At 35.0% G+C, this 22,211-nt stretch overlaps 1 protein-coding gene across 13 annotated transcripts in view; it reads left to right on the forward strand.

The window, feature by feature from the left end:
* The window catches only part of LOC138698194 (A-kinase anchor protein 9-like), a 630,353-nt gene that overhangs the window by 93,245 nt on the left and 514,897 nt on the right, over positions 1 to 22,211 (forward strand). For all 13 annotated transcript variants that reach the window (XM_069823957.1, XM_069823962.1, XM_069823964.1 and 10 more), the window contains exons 9-12: positions 5,290 to 5,600; positions 6,504 to 6,695; positions 14,121 to 14,234; positions 21,508 to 21,675. In XM_069823957.1, the coding sequence (XP_069680058.1) occupies positions 5,290 to 5,600; positions 6,504 to 6,695; positions 14,121 to 14,234; positions 21,508 to 21,675 (785 nt within the window). The remainder of the gene's footprint in view (positions 1 to 5,289; positions 5,601 to 6,503; positions 6,696 to 14,120; positions 14,235 to 21,507; positions 21,676 to 22,211) is intronic.

A 22,211-nucleotide genomic window follows, 5' to 3' on the forward strand; every position in this document is an offset into this window, starting at 1 on the left:
AATGACGAGTATAATAATATTAACAAGGAGCATCCTGAATTAAATGAAGCACAATCACTTAAAATAACATAATTAATTAAAATAAATCTAATTTGTATCTTAACCGTAAGTTCGAAACTTAAACCCACGAGTATATATGATATATGTTCATACATGCACAAATACCTTTCAGCACTACATTCATTTTGCTCCCAACTCACTCACTGCACTGAAACTATGACCACATTTCACTGATACTATTCTGATTTTACTAACATTTCAAAAACATTTCACTGTTCAAATATTTTTCACTATTGCTATAAACTATAAAACTTCATTGACACAAATACACTTCACTGACACAAACACACTTCACTGACACGACACACTTCACTGACACGACACACTTCTTCATTGATACAACACTTCAAATAACAAAACAACGATTACACCCTTATTATTCCGTAGAATCGTACTTACCACATAACACCCTTATTATTCTGTAGAATCGTACTTACCACATATTAACCTCAAAATCGCTAGCCTAGATCCTATTACAAGTTATTTTTGCATGTTCACTATAACTTCACTGTTAATCTAACTCATTTCTCTGCCACTATAACTCTCAGAATTTGCTTTGAAGGTCATTGCACTTTCACTACAACACCCTGCACACCCAATACAAATCAATGGAGATTCACTATGTTTCTCTGCTTACTCTCTATGCTTTTAAAACAAAATAGTGTGGACAATATACTACTGTCTGTTAGTAAAGTCTTTAAACCCATTTTTAAATACATTTTTGGGATATTGGTAGAGCCTTTAATAAGTCTGCAGGTACAGCATTCCAGTCCCTGATAGTACGATTGAGAAAAGAAAACTTTCCAGTGTCCGTCCTCTATCTTCTTTCCCTCAGTTTGTGTGAGTGGTCGTTTCTTGAAGAGTAATTTGGCAGCTGCAACCTATTTTTTATTTCTCTCCACGCAGGCTCACCTCTGTATGTTTTAAATATTGCGCGTAATCGAATTCGCGTTCTCCTGTCCATGAGTGTGTCCCATTTTAATGTTGAATTATTACGACAATGCTTGAGAGCCTGTTTTTTAATCTTTTCCAATGTCTTAATATGTTCTAATTTGTAAGGATCCCATACTCCATTACTGGACGAACTAGTGACTTATATGCAATTTCTTTGGATTTATCAGAGCCTTTTCTTAGTACCCTCATCACAAAGTGTAATGCTCTCCATGTTTTTCTCCACTATGTGTTCCCCCCCCCCCCCCAGCTGAGATTGCTGCTAAAAGCTATTCCAAGGAATTTACATTTAACTTCCAGAATGGCTTTACCTCCTAACGTATACAATGCAGTTATTTTATTCCATTTTCTTGTAAAACTGTCAGCTTGTTCATCCTCCTCCAGTCTTGACACTGAGTTGCTAGCTACTGATGCTGCTCTTCAGTGTGTTACTCAAATTTCTGAAAAATCTATTTGCATACTTCCCGACTCCAAGGGGCTATATTTAATAGGTATATAATCAAATATGTACCAAACCTATACACACATAGAATTATTCCAATTCAGAAAAAACTAAGTAAACTAAAAAAACTCCAAAAGAAAATAACATTTCAATGGATACCTAATCATTGTGGCATACCTGGAAACGAAAAAGTCGACAATATTGAAAAACAGGCAACATATTTGCAACCAAGACCTCTTCAATTGATATCTCTATCCAATGCCTTTGCTTCAGTAAGGTCTCATTTTATAAACCTATGGATCAGCAATTGGCTCTCTTCTGACAAAGGAAAAATTTTACAGTCCGTTCAAAAGAAACCAAATGACCTGGAAATGTACAAAAACTTGCCCAAACATGTTCAAGCATTTTAACAAGAGCCAGAACAGGTCACATTGTCATACAATTATACCTATACCGATTTTACCTTTCTGATAATCCTACTTGTCTGTGGTGTAATAATCATGATGAAGATCTGGAACACATTCTTCTATACTGTCCATCCATAAACCACAAAAGAAGTAAATTAAAATCATCAGTACCAGTTGCAAAAGACACACCTCTGCAGTATATATTGACTACACCCCAACTCTGGCTACTAGCAATAGGCATCTATAATGAACACTGATCAAAATGCCCCTCATTTCTCATGAAAACAAGAACTTAAAAGATTACAGTGGACTATAGTGGACTTTATGTTGTCAGCAAACAGCTGGATACATTAAGAAGATTGATTGATTGATTGATTGATTGATTGATTGATTGATTGTTTGATTGATTGATTTATTAATTTATTGAATCCAGTATTTCCTTTTCTTGCTTAATTGTGCTAAAGCTGTTTTAAACTGCAACACACTTCGGTTCTGTTTGATTTGATTCCATAAGATGTGAGCAGCAGGAGACAGTTTGTTTTGATTTGATTCTGCTAAGAGGGAGTGGACCTTGAGTCATCATGTACAGTACGAATTAGGCTATCCAACCTATTCTGTCTCGTTATTAGATTGAATTTATTTAAAACTGCTCAATCCATCATCGTCTAGGATGTCAATGTCACATATCACCTTTAGTATATATTAATACACTACCTATATGTGATATTAAATTTGATCATGGTCCATCCTAAGCTCATGATCATGCCTTCTGTTTATACAGAGTGATTCATGAGGAGTTACCACCACATATGGATAATATTTCCGAAAACATTTTCAGCAAAGAAAGTCATATAAGCATGGGTCCTATTCTCAATATTTTGTGAGTTACAGTAATTTGAAAGTGTTTGTAAAATACCTTTCTTCTTTAGTTTTAAGGGTAAAAAAATAATTCAAATAGAGAATGAACTATGGAGAAGATCTATTTTTTTAATTGGCCAGTATTCTGAAGCTAAAAATTTGTTGTGAATTCCATAGTTGCTTCGTACAGATTATTTTTGTTTTTTTTTTTTTTTCGATTTTTAAGTACAAAATTACATTATTCTTATACACTTATCACAACAATTGTTACAAAGCACGCCACTCTTGTAAATTCTTTAAGACTACATTTACTTACAAATGGCTTTTAGAAAACCTGGAGGTTCATTGCTGCCCTCACATAAGCCCGTCATCGGTCCCTATCCTGAGCAAGATTAATCCAGTCCCTACCATCATATCTTACCTCCCTCAAATCCATTTTAATATTATCCTCCCATTTATGCCTCGGCCTCCATCCTTAGCTGTTAAGAGAAAATTGAAATCTTTACCATTTGCAGGTTAAAGAAGACTTTTTTTTTGGGGGGGGGGATATTAAAGAATAATTTAATGTGATTTTTTAGAGGCTTATACTGTGTTCTGTTGGGAAACTGTAGAATGCAAAGAAAGAGAATTGTTCTTTACAATAACACTTGTATTCATTGTGCCCTTATAACTGTGGAATGCATTGAAAATCTAGGCTGAAAGATTCCTTATAACCCAAATCTTTCACCATCAGACAGTCATATATTTGGTTCCATGAAAGATGTCCTCAGAGTAATCAGATTTGATGATAACGATCAAGTGAAAACAAAAATGTGAAACTGATTAGAATATCAGGATTCTATGTAGGAATTAAGCTTGTAGAGTGATTGATGGGACTGATACGTAATTGTGAGTGGGAGGGATTATTCTTTTTTTTTTCACTTGGTCATTTAGCAACGCTGTATCAACTACTAAGTTATTTAACGTCAATGGTATTGATGATAGTGAGGTGATATTTGTTGAGATGAGGCCAAGAATTCGTCATAGATTACCTGACATTTGCCTTATGGTTGAAGAAAACCTCGAAAAAAACCCAAGCAAGTAACCACCCCAAGTAGAATTATGTTTGCTGTTGATTGACCTAGTATTTGTTACAATCAGACAGATCTATCAGACTTGAGATATCTGTTTTGAAATTAATGACTGGCTTTTGCTGAAAAAACTTTGCTCAAATGAAGCAGTCTACATATACTAAAACCGTAATTAACACTACACTGATTAAACTGCAGAATAGAGTTATTTTACTTCATGTACCAGGTGGCTATAATTAAACTGACAGTGTTCAGCATGGCACAGCACAGACTGTAATGATTATAGGAGTGTGAATCCTCGTGGTTATGCTAGTTAAGCAGTGCACTTGTGAATTATGCCAAGAACATAATTAGTTCCAAATCTTGCTACCAGGTGAAAATATAGTGCTGTAAGCAATCAGAACGCGGTATGGGCACAGGAAAGACAGAGAAGATCAAACACATTAACACTCGCGGGCCTATTACGTGTACCACTGACATCTGCACATTTTAAGGACCTACTTGTGCAACACGTGATTCCAGCTTTACAAGAATGCAACTGTGACCACACCATTATTTTCATGCAAGACAGGGCAACACCACATGTTGCTCGCTAGGTGAAAGATTTGCTGCAAGAAACTTTCAGCAATGACTGCATCATCTCTAGACAATTTCCAGATGCGTGGCCTTCAAAATCCCCCCGACCTAAATCCATGTGATTTCTGGTTGGGTTATTTGAAAGCTCGTATCTATCAGGGGATATCCGATCTCAGCCTGATCTAAAGGTGAACATACAATGACATGTCATTCTGATTTCACCAGATATGCTGCGTGCAACTGTCGATCATGCAGTGTTATGATGCAATATGTTGCTGAAGTGTGAGACCATGTTGAACAGTGTTTGTAACCATAGTTCCTAATAAATGTGCCAGAACCACCGTTATCATGTGTTTGATCTTTCCTGCCTTTTTCCTGTGCCCATACCACGTTCTGACTGCTTACAGCAGCATATTTTCACCTGATGTCGAGATTTTAAACTAATTATGTTTTTGGCATAATTCACGAGTGCAATGCTCAATTAGCATATCTACTAGGATTCACACTCCTACAATCATTACAGTCTCTGCCATGCCATGCCATGCTGAACACCGTCAGTTTAATTATAACCACCTGATATTTCTTTTCAAATGTTGAAATGTTTGTGTTTTAATTATTTACGTTTCATATCAGATTATTAATATTAATTTATGGTCATAAGTACAGACCTTGAACACTAACTAGAAGGAATTAAATGACTTACTAGTAAGATCTGTACCTTTGAACATTTGTATTTTAGGTTTTTGTTTCATTTATTGGTTTATAGAATGACATTTGTACCTCATATTGAATGAAATAATATTCAGTTTTCCAGTGATTATCAATTACATGTGTGTTATTTCACCTTGGCTGTATATGTATTTATACGCCAATAATTTTCAGTTATGAGTGTAAAAATTTTCTAATTTTAATCTTTTCATTATAGCATCATCACAACAGGAAATTCTTAATATGATGGAAGAACTTATTGCAGAAGTTGCTGCACTAAAGAATTCGCTTGAGAGTGAGCAACATCGAAACAGAATGTTATCTTTAGAACTTGAAGTGGCTCAGAACAACAATGGTATATGTCAAGGTGTGACAGATGTGAACAGCAATGACAGCACTGATGGTAGCATTCTTGAACTTAAGCAAAAGCTTGAATTAATCTTAAAAAGTAATGCTGAACTGGTTGCCGAGAAAGAATCTCTGCTTGAGAAACTCAAGAATCAGCAGCAGTATATCGGCACATTAAAGGTACAGTTCAAAATAGAAATGAATAACGTCACTTTTTTTTTTTGCATAATAATAATAATAATAATAATAATAATAATAATAATAATAATAATGAACCTGGCAGAGTTAAGGCCATACAGCCTTCTCTAAAACTCAACCAAGAGCTAGTAACTTACTTCCAAGTTTCATGGTTGAGAAGAAGACTGTATGTTATTTTTCACTAATGGTATGTTTTCTGGCCATAGAAACTAGTGATGGTATTACATACCGGTGCATACCATCTCACTGTCCTCACTGGTAATAATAAATAATGTCATTAAAAATAGTAACATAATTTTGGTTGATAGATACTGTATATATAAATAGACAAGTATTAAGAGATCACAGGAATAGGATAATTAATAACAGTTGGAGTGAAACTCCTAGAACAAAATATAGGCCAGAAGGTGACTAGTAGTGATGCAAAAACAGCAAATGACCCAAAGAAAGAGAAAAGCAACTTCATTCACTCTTTGAGTAAATGTATTCCAAAATTTCTATTAATCTCAGCCAAGAGTACAAATCAATCTCCAACAATCTCTGCCGACTCCAATATTAAAAGGCACAAATGATAAAATTAATCTCCATAAATACCTGTCCTTGCTCATCTGGTTTCTGAAAAAATGATAATTAACAATTTCAAGACACAGCAATTTTTGATAAAATATATAAAAAATTAATACTTAATAACTTTTGAATTCAGGACAAAAATAAATTATGTTAAGATCTCCATTCATAACTATGTAAAGTCACTCGATATAGCAAGTTTCATCAAAATCACAGAACTTCAGTCAGAATCAGTGTGTTGATTTGACTTGGAATAACTCATAGACCTCAGTCTACTACTAGCAGATGACAAGACACATGACTGATGATATTTTACAGATGCAGGAAAGCGGAGGAAAAGATCAAGTAGAAAGCTGGTTGTCAAATCTGGACAAACAGCAAACTGACTTGATGGCAGAGCTGCGATCATATCGAGAACAGCATACTAGTCTGGCAGAGATAGTAGGCTCTGCAGGAGTTTTGCAAGAGACACTATACCGCCAAAAACAGGAGTTGTTACGAAAATTTGAAGTAGGTTCATATGAAACCTTTATTTATTTTCTCTCTTACCTTAAGGTGTGTACACAAAGGAAGCAAGTTACGTGCATGCAGACAGTGAGTGTCAACCAGTACCTGTGGAAATTGGTCATATGTTATTAAATGGTGTCAAATATGGCAGAAGCAGTTTCAGGTTTGTCTCATTTCGATAAACTTGCTGGAATTAAAGTTTAATTCTTTGTTGCTGGTTCCATGTGCTATCTCTGAATATGTAGTGATTAAAATGGATAGTGAAGTTTCAATTGTTTCTTTATTTAGATACTCTTTGTTATGTGACAACAAAAACAGGTTTAATTGAAAAGAAAACGTAATTGAGAAATGTTGGAAAAAAAATAAGTGAATGATATATTAAAGGTATTAAATAATGTATAGATCTGCAACTAGTGTTACTAGTGAAAATAATACCACAGTCTAGTATATACAGTCACGAAGCTTAATACTTACTAAATATGCAAACATAGATAGTTGCTCACCACCAGAATCGCTACTATCGCCTGATCACAGACTCTTTCCCTAGCAGACGATAAAATGTATTGTACTTTCGATATTGTGTTCTTTTGAAAAAATTAACACCTTCCTTCCACTATTGAAATATGAAATACATAAGGTTTATATATTATTTTCATAAAATATATATTATATTCTATAAACTCACCTTCCTGGATCTTTCGGAAGAAGGATAACTCTAATCTATTTTTCCTACAATTTATAGTACTACAAACATCTCCTTGTCCCATTTTATTATTCAAATTATTGTATTTAAGTCATTTACAGTTATTACAACCGATAACGAACATTTCACAGTATATATAGCTTTTCACAAAAATGCGAAATACGGCACAGTCAATGCCTTTTCGATCTAGACCAGGCTGTAATGTTTGTTCGGGTTTTCTATTTCAGTGTATGGAGCTCAGTGAAATAATATATTATAACTTTATTGCGTATCATTGCTAAGCTTAATTTAGTGTAATGTGTCCATAAGTTCCGTTTACTTCTTGTTGCATAATATGTTCCAGAAATAATTACAAAACTGTGTTATTTTAATGTGAAGAGAATTTTACATATTAACAATCTGTTCACGTCAACATTTTAAGTTAAGAATTGAAGCTATTTTGAGGTTTAATAAAAAAAAAAGATTACATTGTGATTTTAATTTAGCACATTTACCTTCCTTAATTGGAGACAGAAAATTTACTATACCACTCCAATAAAATTAGTGTACATACGATTGTGTTACTTCGTCTCTTAGGTTGTAGATAATACAGTAATTCAGTTTCAATTGTAGTATTAAAATACAGACAAATTGAATGTGAGGGGTATCATACATGACATTATGTTTAATTATAATGTATACTTGCGAATATAGGAATATAAGTTAAATATAGTAACATAACCTATAATTTTCATACAACATAATATACCAGTAGATATGTAATGGCAGGGCATTGGAGACCACTAAAATTAGACAGAAAGGGGCAACTGGTACAGTAAACATAACCTATAATTTCAGCATATCTAAATATCCGTGCGTTGCAACTGAAAATTATTGAATCGTGCATAAATGAATGTACAAGAATTTCGCAATATTTAATCGAAATAAAGGCAAGTATTACACATACAAACAACGTAATTTTCACACCAAAAATATTGTTACACCTTAACTCTCAAGTGAATTATGTCTCAAATGTCTCATAAGCATTGTTTTAAATTTTATTCATGCAATTACACTACATTTGAAAGAAATATATGTTACTCTTTATGCATTCCAACTAATTTATATGGTTGAAAACCACCCTTCGTGATCGGGTTAAGGGAGTCACATGGTCTGCCTGTATTAGATCACGATGGCAATGGCACAGTCTATTGTTCCTAGTACTCACAGTGCTCCAAGTGGTTAGCAACTATCGCGAGAAATGCAAAAAATCATCCCAAGCTTCGCGACTGTATATATTAGACTGTGATAATACTGTGTGTTTTAGAAATGTATAATATTTTAAGCATGCAACTGATACGGAAAAAATCAAACCTAAGAGACCAGCACTCCTGTTGTATCTCAGCACTACAGTCTAGCAAGTGGATCATCAACTCTCATGGATAATATTCTTGCTGTCTCACAGAACTACAGTCTGGCAAATTATCTTTCGTGTAACAAGTGAAATATTTATTTAAGAAAATGGAGAGAATCTTGCCTGAATTTCGGAACTATTACTCAAAATAATGATGATGATGATAATGACTATTTAATCTGGCAGAGTTAAGGCCTTAAGGTCTTCTCTTACATTTTACCAGATTAAAACTTGCTTACATAGTTGAACATACAACTGGATCGGAATTAAGTAATTACGTACTGATACGATTTAGGTACATAATGAGATTAAAAGAGGTAGTTACATAAAAATTTACCTCATAAAATAAAAATAAACATAGTGGAATATATATTAATGGTGTTAGAATCAAATACGAATCACACAAAAACTGAAGTCAATAATTCAATAAAAAATGTACACAGTAAAAATAAAAATAAACACATTGGAATACCTATTAATATTAGATTACAAGTAAGTAGGATTCACATAATTAAACCAGAAACCGACAATTGAATAAAATGTACACAATAAAAAAAATAGACTAATAAAAAAAAAATTAACACAAGAAAGTTCTTATCATACATATTCCGAAGTGATACAGTGTTAAAAGTTGTGTAATCAAGATGTATATAAAAAAAAATGTTCTCCATTATGTTCTATAAACATGTTGTAATGGTATAGGAGAGTCTGGGACAATATACGTAAGTTGGGACATCATAAAATCGTGAATAAAATCAAAGTGAATAATATATACATATTTAAGAAATAATCTTCCCTCAATGAGGGTACCATAAAGATCTAGAATAAAAGGACTCCAGTATGATCAGAAAGTCAAAAATGATTAAAAAAAAACAAATGTAATTCGTGGAAAAAGTCGTTATTTAAATACGTAAATCCTCAAAAAAGTCATTATTTAAATATGTGAGTCATGAAAGAAGTCTATATTTAAACATGAAAATCATGAAGAAAAGGTTTGAATTTACAACAGCTGAATAGACTACAGTGGACTTCATGTTGTCAACAAACAGCTGAATACATTAAGAAGATTGATTGATTTAAACATTGGAAACCACTTTTAAAAAATTGGTAATAAACACTCATTCCCCTACAGGCTTTCCCAGTATTAATAAGGTCGATTATACATTAGATGGAAAAAAATGTCTCGTGGATATAAAATACATTAGGCATATGTTCATTTGCACACTATGACAGGCCATTTGGCTACCGAATTATCAAAATACATTATTCCACAGTCTTCGTTGTGTACTCTTGTTGAAATTGTGGTACATATCTTTTACACATTCCTTCTTATTGTGTTAGTGTGTAATGAACCTAAGCATTTGTGCATTCATGAGAGACAGATTTTCGTTTTTCACAGCCCAGAGCTTTCTACATGATAAAACATGAAAGATAAACCCACTTTTGTAGGTACTTATTTTGAATAGTTAATTGTCGAAAATTTAGTAATGGAATGTCGTGACGAATGAATGTATGATTCAGTAATTTTTTAAAAAAGAATCGCATTTAACATTAACTGCCAAAATTAGCAAAAATCCAGAAAAACGAGCAAAATTCGCAACAAATCGCCATTTTAAAATATGTCTACAGAACAAGTCTTGTTCATACATATGGAATTTTTAACTCTGATACAATTAGCAGGAATTCGTGAAAAAATTGTTTGCTAAAATCGGGTGTCCCTATACACAAGGTAGGGAAAGCTGGTCAACCCAGGACACAGTGCGTGGGTTCTCCTTATTAGTTGTTGTACTACATTCACACTTCATATTGCCAATCTCAGTTAGTCAGCTGTCGAAACTCTATTGAGAAAAACGTATTTTTGAACATGGTTAGATACACATCGCAATGCATTTTCTTCATTGGAACATGTCTACTGAAGAAAAAGTCGCAAGAGTTGTACTTATGCAAGTTTCAGCAGCACCTTACAAACTGTTTGTTGTTAAATTATTTAATAAGTTGCGAGAAACAGGTTCTGTTCTCAATGAGAAGAAATGTTGTACACTGCTAATATGCAGTATTAGTGAGAATGAGTCGGCCTGGTTGGCACAGTTGGTATAGTGCTGGCCTTCTGTGCCTGAGGTTGCGGGTTTGATCCCAGGCCAGGTCTATGTCATTTAAGTGTGCTTAAATGCGACAGACCCATGTCAGTAGATTTACTGGTATGTAAAAGAACTCCTGTGGGACAAAATTCTAGCCCATTGGCGATGCTGATATTAATCTCGGCAGTTACGAGCATCATAAAATAAAACATAACATTTTTTTTTTTTTAGTGAGAATGAACTTCAGGTGTCCCAACATTACTGTGGGATGTTATGACATAAAATATATTATATGTGCAACAAATATATATTATTATTGCTCTGATTTATTTAATGAATTCCATCTACAGCAAAACTTCATTTATACGTACTTACGTAGGTCTGAAGAAAAAACGTATTGGTGGGAAAAGCATATAACTGAAATGGTATTTAATTACATTTGAAATAGCATTAACAAATAACATGTGATAATTTTACAAAAAAAAAAAAAAAAAAGGGCAGTTACAAACATTCTTCCTCTCTCTTCCACTCATTGGAATTAAAAGAACCAGTCAGCAATCTTCTTGTCATATCATGTTGAGTCTATTGTCAAAATATTTTCAGTGTGTTGGAGTGTTAGGATAGTTGTATTCAGTGTGATCACAGTTTTGGACCTGGATTCTTATTGTTCAAAATGTTCTATTTCTTCCCTCTGCACATACCTCTCTCTGAATTGATTCTCCCAATGGCAAATAACCTATTTATTGAAGTTAGCTCATGTGGACAGTGTTGCAAATTTAGCTTTTTTCAAGCTAACTCTAGCTTTTTTATGTTTAGCTTAGCTGTAAAAAAATTCCATCCTGCTTAGCAGGGAATTTAGCTTATTTCCTTTGCTTAGGAGGCTGGAAGCTTCATTGGTTTAATCCAATTTTAGATACATGTATTTAATATTGTATAAATATTAATCTCAAACTATTGACCCTGATTACATACAAGAAGGGATCAAGTTACAACTCACTGAATACTTCACATACATCTAATAGCAGAGATATTGCTGCCACTGCAAGTGCTTCTTCATAGCTACTGAACATTATCAGCCACCAGGGTAGGTCAGTCAGCTAAGGTGCTTGCCTGCTGACCCGGAGTTGTGGTCGGGCGTGGGTTCGATTCCTGCTTGGGCTGTTTATCTGGTTGGGTTTTTTTCCAAGGTTTTTGCCAAGCATAAGACAAATGTCAGGTAACCTATGGCGAATCCTCAGCTTCATCTTGCCAAATATCTTGCTCCACAATTCCATCAACGCTAAATAACCTCATCGTTGATAAGCATCGTTAAACAACCAAGTGAAAAAAATGAGAATCTAGTCATTTACCCTGATGATCCTGACGAAATTTATTTTTTAAATCAGGTAATCATAGTTTCAGTTATTCAATATTAAAGTATGTGATATATAATGAACAGTATCTATAAACGAAATTTTGAATTACTTGAGTTTAAAGTATTTTATGAAAATCTAGCTTTTATCGCTCGAAAATAGCTTATATTTAAGTTCCGTTTAGTAGGACTCAGTGATAGCCAGTTGGCAAAACTGCATGTGGAGAAAAGAATGGGTAGTTTCGAATTTCCAAACATTTCAAAGCCAGCCAGATCTTAGCAGTGAACATATATTGTACCATATTTACAAGGGAAAAAATGGAACTCTCTGCATCAAAAACCACAGTTAATTCCCGATTTACCACGAAAGTCGTCTGTAGCTGCATTTAGATTGGCAACAGGCCATGATTGTTTGGCTAAACACCTGCATAGAGTTGGAATATATCAGTCCCCTTAACTGCCCATTGTGCAACTCAAACCAAGAAATGGATTCGGAACACCTCAAAATCTGTGCTTCATTGGCTGGTCATGATAATATCTTTGAAAAATATTGGAGTGCAAGAGGTCAAATGACTATTGTCAAATGCCTGGCATTAGAAAACAACAACATATTTACATGATTGTAATACGCACCTTTTTTGACAATTCGCACCCAAACACTCAGACTCGAACAAATTAAAATTAATGCTCTATTTATGTTAAGATATGGTGAGGAACAACTAACAGAAATGATCACTGCGAGTTCATGTTTTCTCATCTTTTGTGCACTTTTCAATAGTAATTTTCTTGTCCATTTTTGACAACAATCACTAATACGAATAATATTTTTAACTACTAGAATGACTTAACAACATTCTTTTATTGTAAGTTTTCATGAATACAACTCTCAACAATTGCGCGTCTTTAATTAAACCAAAATAATTTATCAATTATTGAAAAAAGAATAGCATGACGTTAGTCATTTTCAGTCAATATTCTGACACCAATCCAGACCTGTTGACCTGAAGTTCCAGTTCTGATAAGTGCAAATGAGAATGAATGTGATGTACAGTTAGAGGTAAGGGACTGCCTTTATATCCTGTCTTGATAGATAAGTATTCTGTCCAAGGACAGGTCTTTCACTGCAAACCCAGCATTCTCCAATCTTTCCTATTTTCTGCCTTCCTCTTAGTCTCCGCATATGATCCACTTATCTTAATGTCGTCTATCATTTGATATCTTCTTCTGCTCCAAACTCTTCTCCCGTTCATCATTCCTTCCAGTGCATCCTTCAGTAGGCAGTTTCTCCTTAGCCAGTGACCTAAAAACTGCCTTGATAATATAATTTTTATCTTGAGTAGTTTTAGCAAAGATGCATATTATATTCAATGGCATAAATACGGTATTTTCGCATTCTTATATTTTCATGGCAAACCTAATTTGAGCAAAATTTAATTAGAACATAATAAATAAATTAGCATGGGAAGTATGGGAATTTTGTCAGGACTTCAGAAAAATGAAGTTTTATTGTGTATATCTTCATATTCACAACATGTAGATACTAGATTAAAATCACCACACATTCTATAATACAATGAGAGAAATTAATAACAGTTTATCCTGCAGAAGGAAAAACAAATCATTTTAATTTTCACTGTAGACCAACTTTTTGAGAACAGTTGTACAGATATTAAGAAGAATGAACTGTCATGTTTACCTGCTTCAGCATGCATCCTTTCAGTGCTGTTCAACTCAGTGCGATTGATGCTGACTGCCTGTACACTGGCAGCTTGCTTCCTTTGTATACATCATTATGTTAGACAAACAAATCCATATCACACAGACTTATTGCTCTTTGCTCTGTGTCATAATTTTTAAATTCTTTGGCTTCTGTCTAAAGTCAAATAATATGTTCTTGTAATAGGAGAAAGCTGTAATTGAGAAAATTTTGGAAAATGAAAGAGCTGAATTGAAGAATGCACAACTCAGGATACAGATGATGGAACATCAAATGCTCGAGAAAGACCATATATCTCAGGTGAGATGGTATTTTTTCTTGTAATTAATACATACCATATATCGCTGGTACTCATGTAAAGGAGGTTAAGTCAAATTGTAAGTTATGTAAACTTCTCTCCTTTGGTACTGAACAAAACCCCTTTGTCACAAAATACGGAGTACTGTAACTGTATCATGGATGGAAGAATGATTTAACCCACAAGAAAAAGGTAATTGTGGAGAGTTGAAATCTGTACTTATCCCAGTTTAGCGAAATCATACTTAAACCCCTTTACATGAGCACCCGCGATATTCAGTAAGAAACATAGAGTTATGCTCTTTCTTCAAGTTTTAAGTTAATTTTGAAAAAAATTTAAATATGTATCATTAAACTCAAAAATAAAACTCAGTTTTGAATTTCCATTGGAAGGGCTCTGGTACAATTTACTGGCCATTTCCTGCCCGTGTAAAATTCAATTCTACTAGTCATCATCATATTCCTCTGTCATCCAACTTTAGAGGTAATAAATACACATTACAGTGCCTGCTCCCTAGAAACTCAATTCATTATAGCCAGATTCACAGAGACTAGAAAGGTCTGATCATAGCCGAAAGTATTGGAATTCAACCAACTATAATCTTCGATGGTAGATGGGAAGCTCCGTGAAAATCTTCTCACAGACGATATCACCAGCATTGTTGAAATATTCATTGATTTGGCAAACAAAAAAAATTATTTTAAAATACAGGATATTCTATTTGACTTCAGTAACTGGATATTATTATACAGCATCCTTTGCTATAGTGATGAGTTTTTTTACTGCATGTTATTTTGAACATTTACTGTGAATTATATTTGCTTTTTCAAAATATCCTTTCTCTGGAATTTGATGAAATTTTTTTTACATGAATTGTTAAGAATTTTCACAGATAAAAGCCACAGGGATTCCAATTGGAGAATCTGAGACCATGACTGTTAAATTGTAGGCATTGAATAATTGGTAGTGTACAGTGGCATTTTTCTGCATTAAATTTTCTTCCATCATCAACTTGACAAAAAAAATGGAGACAATATTAACAGTTTTTTCTTTTTATTTTTTAATTTGTGTCTACTAACTAAACCATGTACATAACGAATTTGAATAATGTCATGTGTGTCAGGAGTCACACGACAGCTGGACTGTGGTGCCAGGTGACAGACCAGTAGTGAGTGATCTCATAATCAGAGTGTGTGGTGACCCTTAGCAGAAATTCCCAAGAAAATGGAGCCTTTTTGGGAGGGGTACGTTACGACTCTTTCCAATGCCAAGCACAGTTAAGTGAAAATAAAAGAAGCCTGCAATAAACGAGGTTTCGTTATTTCCAAGAAAGGCATCTTCTGTGTACTTAATAAGACTGGTAAAGCTCGAATGGAATTAATTTATCATCATCTGTGGGGTGCAGCGACTTGTGACGAGGGGTGAATTTGCTTGCTTTTTCCACTCTGGAATTAATCTCATCCGAGCTTTGCCAGTGTTATTAGGTACACACAAGATGCCTTTCTTGAAAATAACGAAACCACGTGTTTTACAGGCTCCTATGATTTTCACGTAACTGTACTTGGCATCGGAAAGAGTTGTTATGTACCCCTCCCAAAAAGACTCGATTTTCTTGGGCATTGCTACTGTGATACACCGTGCATTCTGATTATGAAATCACTCACTACTGATGTTACCTCTCACTGCAATTCAGCTGTTTGTGTGATTCCTGATGCACATGACTTCATTTAAATTCGTTATCAGAGATCGGAAACAACCCTGTAATCTCTGAAGAGAACCATAACAAAGAAGTCTCATACTACCAGTGGGATGCTAGTGATTCAGGCTATACTTTAAAGGTAGGTATGCTGACAGGTGATGATGGGGGTCTGAAGGAACAACTGGAAGTACAGCTAGAGAAATATGTCCGCCATGTGTATAATTCACAGTGGCAACATGAAGAAATGAGATTTTTAAAATCTAAATTAGAATCAAATGGCGCTTTAGTGCATGTTGATTTCACAGAGAACTACTCCTTAGGTATCAAAATGAAGTGAAGAGTGCTTAGTGGACTTCTGAGACTATTAACATCTACACTGCTGTAGCTTCTTACAAATGTGATAACTGCCTTCAGCATAAATATTTTGCAATTATGTCTGACGATCTGTCTCATAGTAAAGATTGTATGAAAGTTTGCAATGATGTTCTTGGGAATTAATTAAAAAAAAAGGAAATTCAAGGGCTTACAACATTCACTATTGGTCAGATGGAGCAGGTTCACAATTTAAAAACAGGTACAATTTTTTAAATATTTTGTTTCATCAAGAGGATACAGAACTTTCTGCATACTGGTCCTTTTTTAAACTGGACGTAGGAAAGGAGCTATGGACGTGTGGAAGGGGATACGAAAAGAAGTTTATGGAAGAAAATACTTCAAGGAAAAGAAACAGTAACAAGAGCCTATTCATTTTACTATGTTGCAAAATCGTGTGCTAAAGCAATACAAATTCTGTATTTTCCTAAGGATCATGTTGAAAACTGCTTTATAAAGTTAAAATAATGTTACAAGTCCTGCAAGGCTATTCCAAACACTCATTCACTGGACTTTATAAGATCAGTTTCAAAGAATTCTGTCCAGTACTCCATGATTCCCTCATTCTCAAAACCTAAAAAAATGACAAATTTCTCAAATATGTCTGAAAGTTTTTTGAGACCTTTAAATACACTGTTAACTACCACAGACTTTCAACCTAATATAAGTATTGCTGTAAATCTGAATTGTTGGGTTTCAGTATTTTATGATTAATTTTAATGGCTTGGCGAAGTGATGGATTCTCTAATCACGTCTACTTTTCATTGTGAATGCCCCTTTTGTTGATTATGGCCGGTTTAGACAGCAATGAAATCATGATCTTGTAACCTCTCCAACTTGAAATATTTATTTAATGTAAATTAACAATGGGAATAATTAACAACATTATGAAACCTTCCCTAGTACAAAGGTATACTAGAATTCGCCTATACAAGACCTTGGTGAGACCTGTACTTCGTTACGGGAGTGAGGCATGGACATTGAGGAAGAAAGACGAAAGCAGAATAACGGCTAATGAAATGAAATTTATGAGATATACAGCGGGATATACGAAATGGGATCACAAACGCAATGAAGATGTAATGGAAGAATTACAACTAGAACCTGTAATTAATCACGTAAAACATTATCAGAACAACTGGATAAATCATCTGCATCGCATGCATAGAGATAGAATCCCAAAAGTCGTGCTCCACTATCATCCAAACGGGAAGAGATCTCTCGGTCGTCCACAGAAGCGCTGGATTGAAAATTCAACTGTGAGATTGTAACAGGCCATTTGGCCTAATACTTGAAGGGAAGAAGAAGAAGATTTAATGTAAATTGTGCTATCGCAGAAACAAACATTGTATGATACACATTCGTAAAGTTATCTTTTTGGCACAAGTGTAAAGTTTACAGTTGTGCAAAAAAGAGAACTTTTACGAACTTCTATCATAAATAACTGTCGATTGTTGTTTTTAATATTCATCTTTATGTACTGTAAATTGCCCCATCTGCAATCATTCCATTACCAGAGAATGACCGTGGTGGTTTTTGTTGAGTACTTCAGTTTCCATTACTGACATTCCACTATTGCTCCATTAATCACTGTCGTCGTCGTCGTCGTCATCATCATCATGCATTGCACTGAGGGCAACATTACTGCAAAAAAAACTACAACATTGCTCGTACACTGATTGACAAAGAAAAGTGGATCACTTAATTCTTAGGCCTGTTTCACATATGTACAGCAACCATCCAAACGGCACTGTTTTCATGGTTAAAGGACTAAGATTATACGAGAGCTATCACATGACCACTGTCATCTATACAGTAAGCATCCATCGTGCATTCCCACTACAAGTCCGGCGACCATCTCTGTCTTAACGTCGCAACAAATGGTAGTGGAGTGATCAGTTTAATAGCTTCCTTCACACGTGCCATGTCTATTGCTCAGTTCTTTAATTTATTTACCAACATTGTGCACTATATTCAGTGAATGTTAATATTTATATCACCCATTATGGCAAGTGTAAATGTTGACATTGATAATATTATTTCTTTAATTGAAGCGAGGCCAGTACTTTGGGGCAAAATAAGTGTTGTGTACAAAGATAGAAATGAAAGGAAAAATGCGTGGAGGGAAGTTTTCCTAGAACTGAAAAACTTGTTCCGTCATCCGCAGAAAGTACATAAAATGCCCAAGACACTTTCCTTTCCATATTTAATGGATGAATCTACTGACGTCTGTTCCTACTTCTTTTAATGCGCCTGTACGATATCATCATTGCTATAATGCATCTATGATGATTAATGTTGGCAACAAAACACAACAATAACTGGCTCTGGATATGATCGGTTGTTTATGAAATGTCCAGCAAAGGTCACTGTTCCATGTAAACTGTCCCTGTCCCGTTTGGATGATCCCTGTGTTTGTGTGAAATAAGCCTTTTAAGTTCTAAAATATTATAATTTATGCAAAATTTTAAGTAATGCATTTTATGGAGTTATTGAGACACTGACTTACATTAACAAATGATTATGCCATAGTAACTTCACTATGTACTTATATTGCTCTACTGTTGGGTGTTAACCACCTCTGGTGGCATATGGCCTCCATTCATTATGGCATGCTGACCACCAGGTCTTGCAACATTTCCTGAGAGATGATGTTCCACTCCTGCAATGCTACCAGCATTTCATTCAGGATGTTGGAAGTTGCAGCATTTAAGTCTGGGCTGCATGCTAGCCAGTCTAGAGTTATTATCCTGATGTCAGGAAAGTAGTTCTTCACACAGTGGGCAGCATGGGAGCTGATGTTGTCATGCATAAGGATGAAATTTTGACTGATGAAGAAAGTGAAGGGGATTACATATGGTCTGCTAACACCTCCAATATGCATCGGTGTGCATTCTTCGACAAAAACAAGCTCTGTATAGGCCTTATGACTAATACTACCCCATACCATGACAGAGCCAACTTCACAGGGAATTCTCTCGGATAAGTTGCAAGGCGAATGTCTCTTCCTATGCCTTCTCCATAATCTCTCTACCATCACGTGACTGGAGACAAAATCGCAACTCCATAAACAACACCATTGTCCACTGTTTTTATTTTTATTTTATTGGGTTATTTTACGATGCTGTATCAACATCTCAGGTTATTTAGTGGCTGAATGAGATGAAGGTGATAATGCCGGTGAAATGAGTCCGGGGTCCAGCACCGAAAGTTACCCAGCATTTGCTCGTATTGGGTTGAGGGAAAACCTCGGAAAAAACCTCAACCAGGTAACTTGTCCACTGTCCACATTTCAATTCGAGTGTTGATGTGTGAACTGTAATTGTGCTGCCTGGTGCTGGGAGTGAACAATGGTGCAATTGCAGGTCTTCTTGAGTTCAGATTAGCTTCTGGAGTCTTCATCTAATGGTACTCTCACTCTCAGTGATGTTCTTCACTGCTTCGAGATGATTTCTGGCCTGAACCATGGTCATGTGGCAATGTTGTAAGACATAGAGAACTAGAAACTTGTCATCCCTGACAGACATAGACCTCCTATGGTCTTATTCCAGTCATCTGTGGTAGGTATAGAGTTCATGAAATTGTTGTAGAGCATGTTGGGCACTTCCAAATGATTTACTGATTACATTGGCTTAAAACGACACAACCTACATAACACCTCTAGCAACATCTTTTCTATTAGGAGGCATCTTAACTTACCAAATTCGAAAGAGAGACTGAGAAAAATGTTGACATATGACAAAAAATGTGCCATACATGATAATTCATCAATAGTGGGCACTGCACGTTTGTGGAACTTAAGAAGTTTTATTGCCAGTCAGTGTTGTAAAAACATGTGAGTGGAAAGTGGCTCAGAGAATGGCATTTTATGACCTTTTAACATCATATTCATCCGAAAAAATGTTGAATACATCTTTCCATAGTTATAAAACCTTCTTAATTTATTAATGCTCATTTCAAAATTGTTGGTGTATGACAGTGATAAGGTTTTTACGAAGTGATTCACTTTTTTTTTTCTTTGCCGGGCAGTGTAGGTGGTGAAAAGAGTGCTGGCACTGACAAGCAAACATTCTGATGGGGGCAGATAGGAAAGTTAAAATGTTTTTTCCACCATGTTAATAATGCCAAAAAAAGTGCTTATACAAATTTTGGCCACCTGACCGCAATTACGAGGCCATCCAGAAAGTGATTTTCCCTGGGACTGTTTACAGAAAAAAGCGCAATTGCATGGGAAGATTTATTGAAACAGCTATAGCAATTGTTGCGCTACTTGTCAACATATCTCCCACTGGAATTGAGACACTTGCCGTAACATGGGATCAATTTTTGTATCCTTGTGTCATAGAAGTCAGCCGCCTGGGAATGGAAGCAGTGTTTGACAGCCGTCTGCACCTCTCTGTCGATCCCATGATATGAAAAAGTCTCAATTCTGATGGGGTATACAATAGAGGACCGATTATCCGAAACAATTGGGGATGGGGGTTTCGGATAATTGATTTTTTGGATAAGCGATCATTTACGAAAACAAATTGTACCAGTGTCATAGGAGCAGTATAAAACAAAGAAACACTGATATTAAACACAAAACTGTACATACAGTATATATTTTGAAAACTGACTAGCCTAGTTTGACAAGTTCAAAACGGCCATTAAAGTAGGGCTACAGTCTAGGAAAAGAAGTCCAAACTTTTTTTTTTTTTTTTTTTTTTTGCTTCAGAGCTGAGAGACTGTTTTTTGCCTCTAAATCTCGCAAACAGCGATAGCGAAACTTCTATATGGCGCTCGTGTAAATTCAAATTTGCCGACTGGAACACTTTCGGTTAATCAATGGCATCTGTTCCAATAAATTTTTCCAATGAAATTGTGTTTTCATTCTCCTAATGACCCCTGGCGAACTTATTCTTGGAGTGCAAGAGGTCAAATGACTTTATTGTCAAACGCCTGGCATTAGAAAACAACAACAACATGGTGAAAGAAAAAAAAAAACTTTTTTTCTTTGCCCCCATCAGAATGTTTGCTTGTGAGAGTCCTTGTGTAGGAAATTATTGATCCACTAAGTTCTAAGTTCTGAAGTGCACCTTGTATTTAAAATGCTCCTCATACACTCTCTCTCACTTAATGTTAAAATGAACTAATAAATTCTCTCTTACACTAGTCTGAATTTTTACATGCGCTTGGATTGACATTTTGGTTTTGTATCACAGGAGCTAGCTCGCCAACAACGTTTATTGGAACAAGATTTGCATGAAATTGAGGATCGATTGCGAGACCAAGAAGACAAATTACATACCCAAAAGTTGGCCTTAGAGGCAGAAATATGCAATCGTGACTTACACATTCGTCATTGGCAATTGGAACTTAGGGTCAAACAGGTATGTAAACTGAATAATACTACATGATTGTTAGTGTCAGTATAAGTATTAACATTGGTTTCTTTTCCTCACCTTTGGTTTTCTCTTTGTCTTGTTCCACTTTCTCTCATCTCGCATATTTTATACCATTTTATCTCTGAAATGTTCCCTCTCTCCCCCAGTGTTTATACGAAGCTAATACCAGGAAATTGCTGAAGCTGTACCACACAGATGCTGTGTTGCATATTTCATCAGTCCAAACACTTCTTTCTTGTGAGTTAGTTCACACACATCAGTTTATTTGGGTTGTGATTACGTGATCTGATTAACACATTCTTCAATTTAATTGGCTTGTTGTCATGCTAATAGAAAATGCAGAGAAACATAAAAATTACAACAGTATCAGCGGGAGTTTGTTGTAGATTTTATGACAACTGATGTGAACCATGTTGGGTCATCTTTAACCGAGATTCGGCTGTAAACCCTTGATTAATGATGATAGCCTCATTAGAAAGGAGGGAGTTAACAATACCAAAAAATTAAACATTTACCTTAAT

This window comes from Periplaneta americana, chromosome 4 (assembly GCF_040183065.1).
Source record: "Periplaneta americana isolate PAMFEO1 chromosome 4, P.americana_PAMFEO1_priV1, whole genome shotgun sequence".
In the NCBI taxonomy this organism is placed as follows: domain Eukaryota; kingdom Metazoa; phylum Arthropoda; class Insecta; order Blattodea; family Blattidae; genus Periplaneta; species Periplaneta americana.